Source organism: Anolis carolinensis, unplaced genomic scaffold (assembly GCF_035594765.1).
Source record: "Anolis carolinensis isolate JA03-04 unplaced genomic scaffold, rAnoCar3.1.pri scaffold_13, whole genome shotgun sequence".
Lineage (NCBI taxonomy): Eukaryota > Metazoa > Chordata > Lepidosauria > Squamata > Dactyloidae > Anolis > Anolis carolinensis.
The window spans coordinates 1648786-1666723 of NW_026943824.1; the positions used below are offsets into that span (position 1 = coordinate 1648786).

General features: G+C 43.7%; 1 protein-coding gene across 5 annotated transcripts in view; it reads left to right on the top strand.

The window, feature by feature from the left end:
- tnrc18 (trinucleotide repeat containing 18) overlaps positions 1-16668 on the top strand; it is a 101070-nt gene extending 84402 nt beyond the window's left edge. For 4 of the 5 annotated variants that reach the window (XM_062964626.1, XM_062964627.1, XM_062964623.1 and 1 more), the window contains 8 exons: positions 1999-2074; positions 2328-2436; positions 2807-2923; positions 3524-3688; positions 4574-5898; positions 7136-7372; positions 9910-9984; positions 12897-16668. In XM_062964626.1, coding sequence (XP_062820696.1) covers positions 1999-2074; positions 2328-2436; positions 2807-2923; positions 3524-3688; positions 4574-5898; positions 7136-7372; positions 9910-9984; positions 12897-13103 — 2311 coding nt within the window. In that variant the 3' untranslated portion in view covers positions 13104-16668. The remainder of the gene's footprint in view (positions 1-1998; positions 2075-2327; positions 2437-2806; positions 2924-3523; positions 3689-4573; positions 5899-7135; positions 7373-9909; positions 9985-12896) is intronic. The other variant, XM_062964625.1, reaches the window with a different exon arrangement.
- The last annotated feature ends 1270 nt before the right edge of the window (positions 16669-17938 follow it).

Consider the following 17938-nt stretch of genomic DNA (forward strand, 5'->3'; position numbering starts at 1 on the left):
GACTCAGAGCGGCTTACAAATTAGATTTACATACAATATTATATTATTAGCATAGCACAACACTGGCAATAATTTACTATACAGGAGCCTCCGGTGGCCTAGGGGATAAAAGCCTCATGACTTGAAGGTTGGGTTGCTGACCTGAAAGCTGCCAGGTTCGAATCCCACCCAGGGAGAGTGTGGATGAGCTCCCTCTATCAGCTCCAGCTCCCTGCGGGGACATGAGAGAAGCCTCCCACAAGGATGGTAAAACATCAAAACATCAGGGCGTCCCCTGGGCAACGTCCTTGCAGACGGCCAATTCTCTCACTCCAGAAGCAACTCCGGTTGCTCCTGATACAAAAAAAATAAATTACTATATTGTACTATATCAATATATTGTAATATTATTAGTAATATTACATGTAATATATAATATGCAATTAACATTATTATATTTTATTATTAGTATTATATTGTATTACAAAACAATATTATTACTATTATATGCATATACAATATATTATAATATTATATATTATATAATATATATGTATATAGGCACATATGTATATATATGGAAAGGGGGCATGGCTTAGAGGGGTGGGCGTGGCTCCTGCTCAAGAGGGCGGGGCTGAGCCTCCCTCCTAGTCCGAAATGCAGGGCTGTGAGGGGAGGTGGGCGGGGCCACAAATCGACAGCCAGGACTGGGATGGGCAGAGGTACGAGCTCTGAGGCAGGGCTGAGCTTCTATCTATGTCCTGTGGCACCTGCCAGGACACAGGGGGTGGGGCTAGAGGAGGGGGCGGGGCCTTGTCCCAAGTGCCTGATGGGGCTGAACCTCTATACCCCGGCCCTGTGTTCTAACAAGCAACTCAGGGGAGGTATACAGAGGCTCAGCCCTGTCTCAGGCTCTTGGAAGGAGGCCCCGCCCCTTCCCTAGCTCCGCCCTTTAGTCCTAAAAGGCCTCTCAGGAGAGGTATAGAGGCTCAGCCCTGTCTCAGGTTCTTGGAAGGAGGCCCCACCCCCTTCCCTAGCTCCGCCCTTTAGTCTTAAAAGGCCTCTCAGGAGAGTTATAGAGGCTCAGCCCTGTCTCGGGCTCTTGGAAGGAGGCCCCACCCCCTTCCCTAGCTCCGCCCTTTAGTCTTAAAAGGCCTCTCAGGAGAGGTATAGAGGCTCAACCCTGTCTCAGGCTCTTGGAAGGAGGCCCCACCCCCTTCCCTAGCTCCGCCCTTTAGTCTTAAAAGGCCTCTCAGGAGAGGTATAGAGGCTCAGCCCTGTCTCGGGCTCTTGGAAGGAGGCCCCACCCCCTTCCCTAGCTCCGCCCTTTAGTACTAAAAGGCCTCTCAGGAGAGTTATAGAGGCTCAGCCCTGTCTCACGCTCTTGGGAAGAGGCCCCGCCCCCTCCGCTAGCCCCACCCTTGGCCTCTCAGGAGAGGAATAGAGGCTCAGCCCTGTCTCGGGCTCTTGGAAGGAGGCCCCGCCCCCTTCCCTAGCTCCGCCCTCTGTGTCCCAACAAGCGCCTCAGGAGAGGGATAGATTCTCAGCCCTGTCTCAGGCTCTTGGGAAGAGGCCCCGCCCCTCCTCTGGCCCCTCCCCTGTGTCCAAATGGGTGCCATCACCGCCCCCCTGGATCACTGCAGTGCCCACCAGGGGGCGGTAGCGCCCACTTTGGGAATCACTGATGTAGATATTTAATCCATTTTTATTTATTAAGCAAGGCAGCACTTCTGCTTTTCAGATCCAAATTAGCAATCTTGATAAGACTCCTTGATTTGGCGAACATGTACTTCTGGGACAGCGATTTGGGGTCAGTTGTCATTTGGCACCAAAGACAAAGAGATACCGATATGAAGGAACTGTTTGCTAGAGAAATAAGCAACACCGAACGGCCCGAAATGTCTCTCTGATCGTTTTCCTCTTTTTTGTTTTTTTTGTTTTACATCTCGATGTCTCTCAGCCTCCTCCTCCTTCTTCTCTTCCTACTTCACTGTTGCGTTTTGGGTCTGTACGTTTCAGATACCGAGTGGTGGTGGAAGGAGAGCGCGGGAATCGGCCCCACATCTATTGCTTGGAGCAGCTGCTGCAAGAGGCGGTAAGTCCCTAATTCTCCGGGAATTGGGCGCAACACAAACCCAGCACATGGGGGGCCCAACTTCGAGAAGTGATACATACCATCCCAAAACACTTTCCCTCGCCTAGTTTCATTGTTGTTATGGATACACAAATCATTTGGATGTACAAACCCAAGCACAGCCCCTTCCCAACTTGACCTATTCTACCGTCTTGCTCATGAAGAGAAGTTGTACTCCTAGGCAAACCAGTGACTGACACTTCCTTCCATGCAGATCATTGACGTGAAACCCCCTTCGGTGCGGTTCCTGCCCGAAGGCACAAGAATCGCTGCCTACTGGAGTCAACAGTACCGCTGCCTCTATCCCGGAACGGTTGTCCGAGGTGAGACCTTTTCCTTTTCTGCCGGAGTGGTACCTATCGATCTACTCACATTTGCATGTTTTCGAACTGCTAGGTTGGCAGAAGCTGGGGCTAACAATGGGAGCTCATCCTGCTCCCCAGATTCGAACTTGATTTCGGTCAAGAAGTTCAGCACCTCAGTGCTTTAACCTGCTGCACCACTGGGGGCTCCGTATACACAAATAGCCATTCCAAGTTCTGCTGTAATCTGAAATACAGAATACTTCTCATCCCAAGCATTTTGGTGAAAAGGATGCTCAATGTGTATTTATTATGTACCATAACTGACCAAGTGTGTGTAGGTGTTCATTCTCTCTGTTCTCTCTTCTGATTCCTTTTCTTCCTCTTCTAGGCGCTCATGATCAGGAGGAGGATGGAGACTTGATCACCGTAGAGTTCGATGATGGCGACACCGGGCGGATCCCCTTATCTCACATCCGGCTTCTTCCAACTGATTACAAGATCCAGTGTGAGTCCAGCATTTGTAGAACTCTTCCCAACGGCATCTCTTTTTTGTACTTGGAATTCATTCTAGTATAATGCTTCAGAATGAGGTCCTTCTCACTCCTTCCAAGTTCTTCCCTTTTCCCTGGAATTAGTTGACTACATAGAAGGTTAGAGAGATAGTTCTCATGCCCCAAGGGAAGGCCTTGCACACAAATTGCGATGGTTCAGGGACTTCTACTAGTCCAATGACACCCACTTTGAGTAGCATTGACAGTCATTCTCACACTTGGGTGCTCAAGATGTTTTGGACTTCCCTCTAAGGGTCCAATTCAGCATGGATTCTGAAGTTCGAAACATCTCAAGAACCTTCGAATCATTGGCCTACAACTCTGCCCATCTTTAGGCCGCAGCTACAGAAACTAGGCATTGTAAATAGGAGCCACGACAGAACTCACTGATATATGTTTTGCTTGTGATGGGGATTTCTGCATGAAATTCTATTGTGAGTAAATCTCAGATGGATTCGGGAGGCGGTAATGTTTGTATTTGCATGAGAGAAAGAGATAGATAGAAGAGCAAGAGTCAAGGAGCACAATGCAAGAAAGGTTCTTGACTGTTCCAGGTGCCGAGCCTTCTCCGGCCCTCTTGGTTCCCAGCATGAAACGACGCAGCCGCAAATCCAGCAAGGATACTGGAGAAGGAAAAGAAGGAACTGGGATGGAATCAGAGGAGATCACTTCAAAAGGCAAAGGACGTGGGAGAAAACCAAGCAACAAGGAGAAAACTGGTATAAACACCACAGCCCATCTTAGTTGGTTGGGAACGCTGTGAGAAGACACAAGGGTAGAATAGAAAGTATAATCTCTTTGCTCTTGGTGTTAGATTCTCCATATATCTTGGAGATTGAATCCCTGTGTCAAATGAGTGATGGATGAAGGTAGTTTCCCCGTGGTTTTATTTTTTTGTCTTCTTTTGAGGTTCACTTTTATCTAAATCAAAGTCCATGACCCCATTGAAATTGCCCGATATAATTAAACCATCAAGTTCTTGGCCTAATATCAAATCTTTTAAATTTTTCACAAAAACAATTTTGGGTCCATTTGGTACGTTGATACTGCATAGTAAAACTCTGATTAATGATTGTTAGGTTAATACCTATTATTCCTCCTTCCAGGTCTTTAAAAGCTATTTTATCTGAGATATTTTTATTCACATATATTACCACTCCTCCCTTCTTCTCTTGGGCTGCAGCATAAACTTTTTTGCCTAGCTACATGTTTCTGTGAGATATGGGTTTCCTGGAGAGTTACTATATCATAATTGCCTTTCTTGAGTTGATTAAAGGTTATATTCCGTTTATTAGGCGAATTTAAGCCGTTAACATTATTTATATAGCATCTAATGTCTTAATATGTGGTTTTGAGTGTTTTTAAGTGTTGGGCCAAAACATGAGGATGTTCTTGGGATGGAGGATGTCAGTAAGACATTTCAAGAGCACTCCCCATGGGTCACATTTGGAGCAGCTCACATTTGGATTGCCTCTCTATTCAGTCACTTGCCCTTTCCATAGGTAATAATGTAATATTTTGAGGAGAGTTTTCTAAACCTAGAATATTGCAAATTGTGTTTTTATTTCTTTGTTGCATTGATTTGCTTTTTAATTGTTTCCCAGAAGAAAGCATCCTAACAGAACCAACAAACCAGGAGGAAATACCTGCAAACCTTTCTCATCTGCCCGAAAAGGCTGTTTGCAAGCAGACTGTGAAAAGCTCAAAGAAAACACAACCAGTCCCTGCCAGATCCTCTCCAGATCCCACAGAAGAAAAACACCAGAGTAAAGGCAGCAAGATGAAGATTTCAGCCAAACTGCACAGTCCATCTCAGTCCTCTTTCCAGTCACCAGTGTTTAGCAGCATTCGTGGCAATGAGCAGTACACTGAGCTCTCCGGCATCTTGGGGGCCTTCGGTTCTTCCGACGTCTCTTCCCATAAAGTCAAATCAAAGAAAGGGAAGTCCTCCGAGGAATCACAGGAGTTTGGGTCGACGGCCAAAGCCCAGAGGAAGATCCCTGACAGTGAGGTCCTGATCAAGCTAGACCATGAGGGGGTCATGTCTCCCAAAACCAAGAAGACAAAAGAGGCCATGAGGATGCTGGGAAGTTCAAACTTGGCCGGCAGGAGGGACACCAAGAACATCCTGGGAATGAGCTACAATCCCATTGCAAGTGCCGACGCCAAGCAGAAATCTTCAAGGAACAAAGGAGCTGGCAGTGGAGAAGCTTCTGCCCCGAAGTTTTCCAGCAAGTTTGGAGAGAATCCTTCATCTTCCAAAGATCACGAGGACAAAGACAAAGCAGAGCCAGCAGGAGACGAATCCGAAAGCAACAGCAGTGGCAGCAGTTCGGAGTCTGAAGGGGAAGAAGAGGCAGAGAAGAACGGCGGTGGTGCCCAAGATGACAGCTCTGCCAGCTCGCGGGCTTCCACGCCCATGTCTTCGTCAAACTCCTCCTCTTCCTCCAGCAGTAGCAGCTCCTCTTCCTCCTCCTCCTCCTCCTCCTCCACTTCCTCTTCCTCTTCCAGCTCCAGCTCTTCCTCCTCCTCCTCCTCTTCCACCACCACGGATGAGGACTCTTCCTGTAGCTCGGACGACGAGACCTCTGAATCCCAGCCCGGTGTTTCTTCTGCCCAGCAAACTTTGCCGTCCAAGCCAGACAAACAGGCTGGGAAGTCTCGCTCAGCTTCCCACCCGCCGGGTTCCAAGCAGCCACCGCCTCAACCATCGCCACCACAAGCACAACAGCAGCAGCAGCAGCAGCAAGCGGTACAGAAGCAACCAAGCGGGAACAAGAACCGGCCCAAGAAGCGCGAGGGGATCCACCTGCCCACCACCAAGGAGCTTGCCAAGCGCCAGCGGCTGCCTTCCGTGGAGAACAGGCCCAAAATCGCTGCCTTCCTACCTGCGCGACAGCTTTGGAAGTGGTTTGGGAAGCCTACCCAGGTGAGAAAGGATTTGACTGCAACTCCCACGATCTCTCAGCCTTGGCTGTGCAAGAGTAGGTTAACGGCAGTTGCAATCAAAGAACAACATTAACATTTATGTACATCGCACCCTTCTCCTGTTGTCACAACACATTAAGAGCAAAATACACTAGAAGCTTATGATACAAATAATTGGAACAGCATTAAAAAAAACAGTTCCATTAAAACACTAAATTACAGCAATTAAAACATTTTGGAAGTGTTTTTAAAAGCATGTAATAACTCTTTAAAGAATTGTTCTCCCACTTGCACATTGAAGGGCTGCCTAAATGAAAGCGGAAAGAGAGTAGACAGGGCCCACCACGTCCTCTGCAAGTCAGACTTGTAGTTTCTCAAGTCGCTCTTGATATGAAAAAAAAACCCACATCCTTTATGAAAAATGGTTCCCAAAGTGGCCCTCGATTTCTAAAAATTCTTGTATTTTCACATATTCAATCATTTTGTCATCTCCAAGACAATAATGTATTTTTGAGGGGTAGAGTGTTGATACACATCCTAAGGCACAAAGTGGTTGTGCTGGAGGTAGGCCAGGTCATAATAAAAGTAGATTCTTTGAATAATATACTTTATTTATATTCTGCTCTACCTCCCCGAGGGGACTCAGGGCAGATTATAGAGCACATATACGGCAAACATGCAATGCTGTTATACAGTTAACAATAGGTATGTCCAAAAAATCGTTTTGAATCTTATATCGGATTGATATCGGATTGTTCTCATTTTTGAGACGCATTCCGATACGTTGTCTCACGGCGCAACAATACAGCAATGTATTTTGAACCATCGTTGGCCCATTCTCTAATTGTCTCTTAATGTTTTGTTAATTCCCCCCCCCCCAAATTTTAGAAACATTTAGAATCATTATGAATTTTCGGAAATATCAGAAATTTTTGGGTGAAAAAAATCGTAAATAGTTTCTATTTCGAAGTGCCGGCACCCCCTACTTTAGAAACGAGAATTGAAACATTTTCTGCAGCTAGCGGTTTAGCTCGCTGAGCCAAGCCCGGCAACTAAGTCAAAAGAATCTTAGCTTTGGCATTTGATGAGAATTGATCTCCCGTCGATTCCAACTCACCTTCATTTAAGATCTGCAAAACTATTTCTGGGCGTTTTGTCTGCAGCTTTAGAATTTGGATCCATCCTAATGTGGAAACCGGTTCTGAGCTTACGGGACCCTGTATTCTTCTGTTCCACAGAGGCGTGGGATGAAGGGAAAAGCCCGGAAGCTTTTCTACAAGGCCATCGTCCGTGGAAAGGAGATCATCCGCATCGGAGATTGTGCCGTCTTCTTATCGGCTGGGCGGCCCAACCTGCCTTACATTGGCCGGATCCAAAGCATGTGGGAGTCCTGGGGGAACAACATGGTTGTCCGAGTGAAGTGGTTTTACCACCCAGAAGAGACTAATCCTGGGAAGAAGCTCAATGAAGGCAAGGTAGGCACCTCTGAAGCGTGAGATTTCCTTATTCAAAGGGAGAGGAAAGTTCTGGCTCCGCCGTGGAGGGAAATGATCACAAGCCAAATAACGGCAAGGGTTTACTTATTATGTGGCTCGTATCCCTTTTTATTTCTGTCTTGAACGCCATAAGGACTCTTCCATGATACTGCATCCTAGCAGAGAGGATTCACTGCTTGGAAATATAACTACAGTGAAATGTAAAAAGGAATGTATGGTATGTAACGTGTGAGTACTACGTTAGTAATGTAATATTATCTTCTATATGAACAACTTTTAGTGGCACTTGTTATGCAAGCTGCCAAAGAAGGGGATTATGGTGTCGTATTAACATAAATCTAAATTGGATTTGACTAGAAACAGTGGTAGATCATAGCCCTCTAGAATCTCTTATGTTTACTAATAGTATATATTGCAATGAATACTTTACTTTAGGTATCCGCTACCTGTATTCACTTTAACTACATTAGTATAGTTCTTAACATAAAGGAATACACTCAGCAACACTTACAAAGGTACAGTAGAGTCTCACTTATCCAACACTTGCTTATCCAATGTTCTGGATTATCCAACGCATTTTTGTAGTCAATGTTTTCAATACATCGTGATATTTTGGTGCTCAATTAATAAATACAGTAATTACTAAATAGCATTACTGTGTATTGAACTATTTTTTCTGTAAAATTTGTTGTATAACATGATGCTTTGGTGCTTAATTTGTAAAATCATAACCTAATTTGATGCTTAATAGGCTTTTCCTTAATCTCTCCTTATTATCCAACATATTCGCTTATCCAACGTTCTGCTGGCCCGTTTACGTTGGATAAGCGAGACTCTACTGTATTATGGAAAAACTATTCCTATTTATAGTTTAAGTGTCAGTTCTGTCAAATAGAAATCAAAACCAGACAAAGTCTTATTGTTGACTTAATACCAATCAAAATTGCTGTCGCAGCGTTAAATCGAGGTAAATAAACAGTTCTTAACATGCATATGTACAAAGATAGAAGATAATATTGCATTACTAACGTAGTACTCACACATTACATACCATACTTTCCTTTTTACATTTCACTGTAGATTATAGACATCTGTGTTTTGGGTTACTGCGTTTTGAGTTACTACTGGAAATATAACTAGCCAGTGGATTAAATGAATGCTTAAGTCAAATGAGAAAGCCAGTGGGTCAAAGGAAGCTAATAATGGGTTGAGTGTTAGACTTGGACTCCCGGAGACCAGGGTTGAAATCCCTGCTCGGTTCCAGAAAACCTTTTTTTGGAAAAGACTGGGCAAGTCACATGGGAAAGCAAAAGTGAGCCCTTTTTGGACAAATATTGCCGAGAAAACCTTGTGATAGGTTCCTTAGGGTCACCATACATTGAATCATTTTGAAGGCAATAAATAAATAAATCAATAATGATAATAACTTTATTTTTCTACCCCACCTCTATCTCCCCAAAGGGGACTCAGGGCGGCTTACATGGGGCCAAGCCCGAATAAAAACAATCTATATATATAAAAGGGTAATGAAATTTCGGCCTAGGACAAAACAACAAAACTGCACATCCCAGAAACACTAAACTTGGCAGCACAACCCATCCTCCATGCCTCTACATTCATACAACAAAAAGAAAAGAAAAATAAAGTCCTAATTAGAGGGAAAGGAATAATTGTTTTTTATCCAATTGCTGCCAGTTAGAAGGCTAAGCTCTGCCCACTTGGTCTCCTAGCAACTTACTCAGCCCAGGGGACAGACAGACTTAGGCCTCAGGCCTCTTCCACACTGCCTATAAGATACAGATTATCAGATTTTAACTGGATTATATGGCAGTGTAGACTCAAGGCCCTTCCATACAACATATAAATACTATACAATACTGCACAGGGACATAGATCCTCTCTACCCTCACCACTTTCACAATACACAAACAACCAAATGCATACTAAACATAAAGACAACCATACAACAGACATTCAATACTATCACTACCTCAACAAGTTCTCACCAACACCACCAGACAATGCCACAGCAACACGTGGCAGGGCACAGCTAGTAGCAATATAAAACACAACAATAGACAAGAAACATGCACAATTAAAAGTTTAAACATTAACCAATAAAGTAAATGACAAAAACTTAATAAAAACATGGATTAAAACGGAGAGGTTGTAAAATAGACTGGATAAAGTGCACCATATAAATATTGTAAACACGAGGTAACTGATAAAGCGCTGCAAATTCTTGGAAGTGCAAATTGGGATGGGAATAGACTCTGTGTCCATATCAAGTTGACAAAGGTAAAATGAATCTAAACAACTGAGCAGAATGCACTGCTTCTTTTCCACCATCGATTCTTCCCTCGAGACCAGCTTCTGGGCACAGTCGGAAAGGCTATTTGTTTATCGAAAGATTTGAGTGTTGTTGTTTTGGATTCCTGCTAATCTCGCTCCTTTCTTTCCAATGTTTCTCTGCTCCGTCTCCTCCGCCTCGCTTTGCCTGTTCTTCCCGACTTCAGCGCTGGGATCAGAAGTCCGGGAGGAGCCTCTCCACCGCTCTGCAGGGTTCCAGCCAAAGGAAAGACTTCATGGAGGTGCGTTCATGCCTGACTTCATGCCTGACAATTTCAAGTCATGCAAAGGTTGCGGTCTCTAGAACAGTGGTTCCCAACCTGTGGTCCTCAAGAACTAAAATATGGTCCACGGTCTTACCATTGCAATGAGAGCGACTGGTCTGGCAAAACCCTCTTCTAGTGATGAGACAATGGGGATGTCCGGAGAGGCCTGTTTTGAGTCCTGTTCCTGGGGTTATTTGGGGATCTGATTCAGAAAATTGCATTGGATAAACCACATCAGCTCTAGATTATTAAATTTGGTTTCCTGTGGGCGGGCAGATGATGACTACTAGATGGCAAATGATCTGTATCAGAAACGAGAGCTGATGTGATCTATCCAATGCAGTTTTCTGGATCAGCACTCCAAATAACCAAACCGAATCTAAAGTTGGCCAAACACTGATTCGTAACCCTTTTGGTACTAATGTTGGAGAGTGGTCCATGGTCAAGGTGATCCCTGGTCAAAGTGGTCCCTGGTCAAGTGGTCCTTGGACAAGTGGTCCCTGGTCATGGTGGTCCTGGGTCAAGTGGTCCATGGTCTAAGTCAATGATGGGCAACCTTTTGCACTTGGTGTGTCAAAATTCACCAAAAAAACCTAGCATGACTTGGGTGGTGTGTCACTTCGAGAAAAAACCCCCATAATTTCACAATACAGTAGAATCTCACTTATCCAAGCTAAACGGGCCAGCAGAAGCTTGGATAAGCGAATATCTTGGAAAATACAGGAGGGATTAAGGAAAAGCCTATTAAACATCAAATTAGGTTATAATTTTACAAATTAAGCACAAAACATCATGTTTTACAACAAATTTGACAGAAAAAGTAGTTCAATACGCAGTAATGTTATATTGTAATTACGGTATTTACGAATTTAGCACCAAAATATCACAATATATTGAAAACATTGACTACAAAAATGGCTTGGATTATCCAGAGGCTTGGATAAGCGAGGCTTGGATAAGTGAGACTCTACTGTATATATAGTTTAAGTAACAAAGATATATAATTGTAATATATAACTGTATTTAATAAATCAAAAACTATTTACTACTACCATTATTTCCATGTACAACAATCTATGGTACCTCTTGCAGTTTCCACGCTGATTTCTCTCGATTCTAGTTTCAACGTAGTCATGAATAATAAATAATATAATAATAATATAATAGTAATAATATGTTTAATTCCCATGTGCATAATTCCCATGGAGTAAACAACAAAACCACTGGACCAAATCACACCAAATCTGGCCACAAGAGGCATTAGTCATCCAATCAATCTGCATACGGCACCGTATCAGCAAAAATGGCTAGGTGTGTCAGTGCTGACACGTGTGTCATAGGTTGGCCATCACTGGTCTAAGTGGTCCCTCATCAAGTCCCTGGTCATAGTGGTCCCGGGTCAAAGTGGTCCTTGGACAAGTGGTTCCTGGTCCCTTGTCAAGTCCCTGGTCAATGTGGTCCTGGGTTAAGTGGTCCTTGGCCATAGTGGTCCGTGATCAAAGTAGTTCCTTGTCAAGTCCCTGGTCAATGTGATCCTGGATTAAGTGGTCCTTGGCCATAGTGGTCCGTGGTCAAAGTGGTCCCTCATCAAGTCCCTGGCCAATGTGATCCTGGATTAAGTGGTCCTTGGCCATAGTGGTCCGTGGTCAAAGTGGTCCCTCATCAAGTCCCTGGCCAATGTGATCCTGGGTTAAGTGGTCCTTGGTCATAGTGGTCCGTGGTCAAAGTGGTCCCTCATCAAGTCCCTGGCCAATGTGATCCTGGATTAAGTGGTCCTTGGCCATAGTGGTCCGTGGTCAAAGTGGTCCCTCATCAAGTCCCTGGCCAATGTGATCCTGGGTTAAGTGGTCCTTGGTCATAGTGGTCCGTGGTCAAAGTGGTCCCTCATCAAGTCCCTGGCCAATGTGATCCTGGGTTAAGTGGTCCTTGGTCATAGTGGTCCGTGGTCAAAGTGGTCCCTCATCAAGTCCCTGGCCAATGTGATCCTGGATTAAGTGGTCCTTGGCCATAGTGGTCCGTGGTCAAAGTGGTCCCTCATCAAGTCCCTGGCCAATGTGATCCTGGGTTAAGTGGTCCTTGGTCATAGTGGTCCGTGGTCAAAGTGGTCCCTCATCAAGTCCCTGGCCAATGTGATCCTGGATTAAGTGGTCCTTGGCCATAGTGGTCCGTGGTCAAAGTGGTCCCTCATCAAGTCCCTGGCCAATGTGATCCTGGGTTAAGTGGTCCTTGGCCATAGTGGTCCGTGGTCAAAGTGGTCCCTCATCAAGTCCCTGGCCAATGTGATCCTGGGTTAAGTGGTCCTTGGTCATAGTGGTCCGTGATCAAAGTAGTTCCTTGTCAAGTCCCTGGCCAATGTGATCCTGGGTTAAGTGGTCCTTGGTCATAGTGGTCCGTGATCAAAGTAGTTCCTTGTCAAGTCCCTGGCCAATGTGATCCTGGGTTAAGTGGTCCTTGGTCATAGTGGTCCGTGATCAAAGTAGTTCCTTGTCAAGTCCCTGGCCAATGTGATCCTGGGTTAAGTGGTCCCTGGTCAAAGTGGTCCCGGGTCAAAGTAGTCCTCGGTCAAGAAAAGGTTGGGAATTATTGCTCCAGAAGATGTATGTGAGTCCAACCTTTTGGTAAAAGTGGATAGCGTGAGAGATGTAGATGTGAAGAGGCCAAGAAAACAGCAAGAAGACACGAGGGAGGAGGCAACTTTTGGGCCAGTCAGCTGGAGAACATTAGATGTGTGAGGATTAAGAGTTGATGCCATGTTCATCTCTGATGATTTTAGAAGATTGAGAGCAATAGGAGATGTGTTGTGTCTTATTCTGCTTTGGTCCTGGGAGGAAATCCTCCCCGTAGCCCGGCTAACCTCTCCCTTTGTCTTTCTCTCCTTTTTGATCCAGCGTGCGCTGTACCAGTCTTCCCACGTAGACGAAAATGACGTCCAGACAATCTCGCACAAATGTCTGGTGGTCGACTTGGAGCAATACGAGCAGATGCTGAAAACCAAGAAATACCAGGACAGCGAAGACCTTTACTACCTAGCGGGGACGTACGAGCCCACCACGGGCATGATATTCAACACAGATGGGGTCCCGGTCATCTGTTAAAAAGAACAAAAGGAATTCTTGGAGGAATCCCACCCTCCCAAAGCATTGAGATTAAGACCCTTCGCCTCTAATAGAAGAGGAGGAAGAAGAAAGAGACGACGACAAAGAAGAATGGGATGTAATGAAATGTATGTGCCTGTTTTAACGACAGCATGATTGTTTTAACACTCGGTCACATCGTTCCAGAAAACACAAAACGAGACTCCGGAGATTTCAGAAACAGAACGGTCGACTTGTGCAAAAGAAGGGAAATATGGTTTTTTTCAGAAACGAAATAGGGAAACACGTTTGCAATCTGTCCTCATGCGAACTAGAACTTCTTTGGGTTGCCGTGCCACGTCGCCAGAATCGAGTTGAACTTTGGGCACGTCCCCACCTTCCCTCCCACGGTTCAGACTTTCATAGGATATTTCAGGAAACTCAACGTCTTCTCAAACCTTCAGGACAATCCACCCAGCCTTCCTTCCTTCCTTACCAAGAACCACAAGACGAACTATACAAAGTCAGCGAGATGCTCATGGAGATGTTTGGTCAACCTGCAAGTGTCCTCAGATGGAAGGAGAGGAGACCACTTTGGAAGCCACGGTTGAGAATCCTAACGTTTGAGAGAGATCAGTCTCTCAACGGTGTCATTCCTAGATTCATCTTCCTGCCACTCTCTCCTTCCAAACACCTTGGTTTTGTGAGATAAGGTGCTTTCTATTCCAAGCAGGGGCGGCTGAATGAGAAACTTTTCTTCCTCCTCTAAAGATGAATGTAAGTGAGCAGGTCCTGCTTGGATAGCCCAGATCTTGCTTCCGTCAAGGTGTGTGTTTGGGACAGTGGCTGTTTGGCTCTTTGCTGCTCCTGATTCAGGAACTCGAGAAAAACACCCTTCCACACAAACACACACATATATACACACATATGCACACACACACACACACATATATGGAGCTCTCGGTGGTGCAACGGATTAAATCCTTGGGCCGGCAGGACTGCTGACTTAACGATTTTGGGATAAGCAGGTGAGCTCCCTCTGTCAGCTCCAGCTCCACGAGAGAAGCCTCCCACAGGATGGTAATACATCAAACATCCGGGCATCCCCTGGGCAATGTCCTTGCAGATGGCCAATTCTCTCACACCAGAAGCAACTTGCAGTTTCTCAAGTCATATATATATATATGTATATGTATATATAAAAATTTATATATATCACACACACACACACATATATATATATCATACACACACATCACACACATATATATATAATTCATATATATATATATATATATATATATATATATATATATCACACACACACACACATATATATATATATCTCACACACACATATATATCACGCATATATATATCATACACACACACACATATATATCACTCACACACACATATATATTATACACATCACACCCACACACACACATATAATTCATATATATATATATATATATATATATATATATATATGTGTGTATTTATATAATTCATATATATATATATATATATCTCACACACACATATATATCACGCATATATATATCATATACACACACGCACGCCCATATATATATCATACACACACACATATATCACACACACACACATATATATATATTATACACATCACACCCACACACACATATATAATTCATATATATATATTCCAGATATATATATATATATATATATATATATATATATATATATATATATATTATATAATTCATATATATATATATCTCACACATATATATATCATGCATATATATATATCATACACATAACACACACACACATATATAATTCATATATATATATATATATGTATTTATATAATTCATATATATATATATATATATATATATATCACACACACACATATATCACACACACACATATATATATATTATACACATCACACCCACACACATATATATAATTCATATATATATATATATGTAAGTATATATATATAATTCATATATATATATATATATATATATATATATATATATATATATATCTCACACATATATTTATCATACACATAACACACACACACACAAACAAATATATATTTCAATCAATCACGCCTGGACCTGATGACCCAACCACCTTCTGAAGACTCCTCAGTGTTTTGCACCGGACAGAATATTCCAGACCCTTTCCCTCTTCTTGACCCCCCACTAAAGACTAAGGAGAAGATGGCACTTGCAGAAACACGTGGCGTTTACCACGGAGGGAAGCGTTGGCCATGGCACCGCATGGCACTGGGTGCGAGACCAGCTCAACCAACCGTCGCCACCCGATTCCCACTTCCCGCAACGTTTGCCAACCCACCTACCCACCCATCCCTCTAACCACCCATCCATCCTTAACCCTTTTGCCATTTCGGGGCCTGGGACATCCCCGAACGAGATACAGGGACAATCAGAAAAGGAGGCAAAGGTGAGAACGGACAAGAATAATAATTCTGTATTTTGCACTTATGAAAAACAAAACCAACGAACTTTTACACTACAGACGTAACGAAGACGCCGCGATTGTTTCTGCCCAAGTTGGACTGTTTCCATTCCGGCACTACAGTGGGGAGATACATGGACAGATATATCTATATATATATATTGTCTTTTTTTAACGCTGCGGCGAGGCATCCGGTCCAAGGGAAAGGCATCCTTCTCTGTTTCCAACCCTTTTCTGGGATTCTTCGCGACCGATTTTTAAAAGAACCACACTGGTGCTGCTTTGTATTGCCCGCCTTTCCCCGTACCGTGGGCCACCACCGCTTCCAAACAAAACTTTTTGACGTGTCTTTTAAACTCACTCAACGTACACACCCACACCAAAAGACTTGTGTATTGTTCTCCTTTCCCTTCTGTATCCTAAGACAAAGCAAACCAACAAACCGACCGACTTTATTGTGTGAGAAAGATAGAAAAGAGGAGGAAGGCGAAAAGCAGAATGGGTCCGACTTTTTAATTATAACTATAAAGTATAAATATATAAATATATATAAATATATAAACATTTTTTTTAAAAAAAAACTGTGAAAAAAATAATAATGACGAAATCCTATATGAGAAAAAAAAAAAAGCAAAAAGCAAAACACGGTCTGACATTTAGACTCCTCTATTTTTTAATTTCCTGTTGGGATTGTTGCGACCGCAAGGGAACAGGAAACATCCAAAACGTTTGCTTTACATAGACAAAATAATAATAATTAAAAAAAAATTGCGTACTGTACTCGTGTCGAAGCAACTCGGTGTGAGAGCAAAGTGTTTTAGAAACTTTAAAAAGTGACGCAGAGAGCGAGGATTTAAGCGAATGTTAAATAGAAAGCACTTAACTGCCCATTGCCTTCTATGGAACACAAGGAATTTTTGTAGACAATCGAGAGGAAAGGAGCCAGGTTTTTGTCCCTTTTCCCCACACTGTTGTTGTTATTTTTGTCGTTGTTATGTTTTCGGTTCCTCCCCTCACCCCCCCTTTTTTGCATTCTGTTTGTTGCCGAATTATGTGTGATTCCTTTTCATAAAAAAACTATGATTGAAAAACTAAACCACCAGAACTCTGCCTTTTATTTCGTCTTGGGTTTCGTCGCTTGTTTGCTTCCACAGAACCAACGACGTGAAGGTTGAGAATTCTCTCCCTGATTTCCTCCTTTCTTTCCCTGAATGTCTTGCATTTTAATAATTGTATTTAAAGCTCCAGGAATACTTATGCGATCCCTCATTGTTTGAGTATGATGGCCTCCCAAGAGTAGTGTCTCTGTGGTGGATACGTAGGAGACTCTAGAGACCTTTTCTTGACCCACATGTTCTTCCACGGTGAGGAGATCGGTTTCCTGGTCAGGGTTGGCTTAAAATGCCTTCCTCTTGGCCCGGTTCTCCCTTTCTTACTTATATGATTCTTCGTTGGAATATGATGGCCTTCCAAGAGTATTGTCTCTGTGGTGGATACGTAGGAGACTGTAGAGACCTTTTCTGGACCAGCATGTTCTTCCACGGTGAGGAGATCGGTTTCCTGGTCAGGGTTGGCTTGAAACACCTTCCTCTTGGCCCGTTTCCTCCTTTCTTACTTAAGTGATCCCTCATTGTCTGAGTATGATGGCCTCCCAAGAGTAGTGTCTCTGTGGTGGATACATAGGAGACTATAGAGACCTTTTCTGGACCAGCATGTTCTTCCACGGTGAGAAGATCAGTTTCCTGGTCAGGGTTGGCTTAAAATGCCTTCCTCTTGGCCCGGTTCTTCCTTTCTTACTTAAGTGATCCCTCATTGTCTGAGTATGATGGCCTTCCAAGAGTAGTGTCTCTGTGGTGGAGACGTAGGAGACTGTAGAGCCCTTTTCTCAACCAGCATGTTCTTCCACGGTGAGATCGGTTTCCTGGTCAGGGTTGGCTTGAAACACCTTCCTCTTGGCCCGGTTCTTCCTTTCTTACTTAAGTGATCCCTCATTGTCTTGAGTATGATGGCCTCCCAAGAGTAATGCCTCTGTGGTGGAGACGTTGGAGACTGTAGAGCACTTTTCTTGACCCACATGTTCTTCCATGGTGAGAAGATCGGTTTCCTGGTCAGGGTTGGCTTGAAACACCTTCCTCTTGGCCCGTTTCCTCCTTTCTTACTTAAGTGATCCCTCATTGTCTGAGTATGATGGCCTTCCAAGAGTAATGCCTCTGTGGTGGAGACGTAGGAGACTGTAGAGCCCTTTTCTCAACCAGCATGTTCTTCCACGGTGAGAAGATCAGTTTCCTGGTCAGGGTTGGCTTAAAATGCCTTCCTCTTGGCCCGGTTCTTCCTTTCTTACTTAAGTGATCCCTCATTGTCTGAGT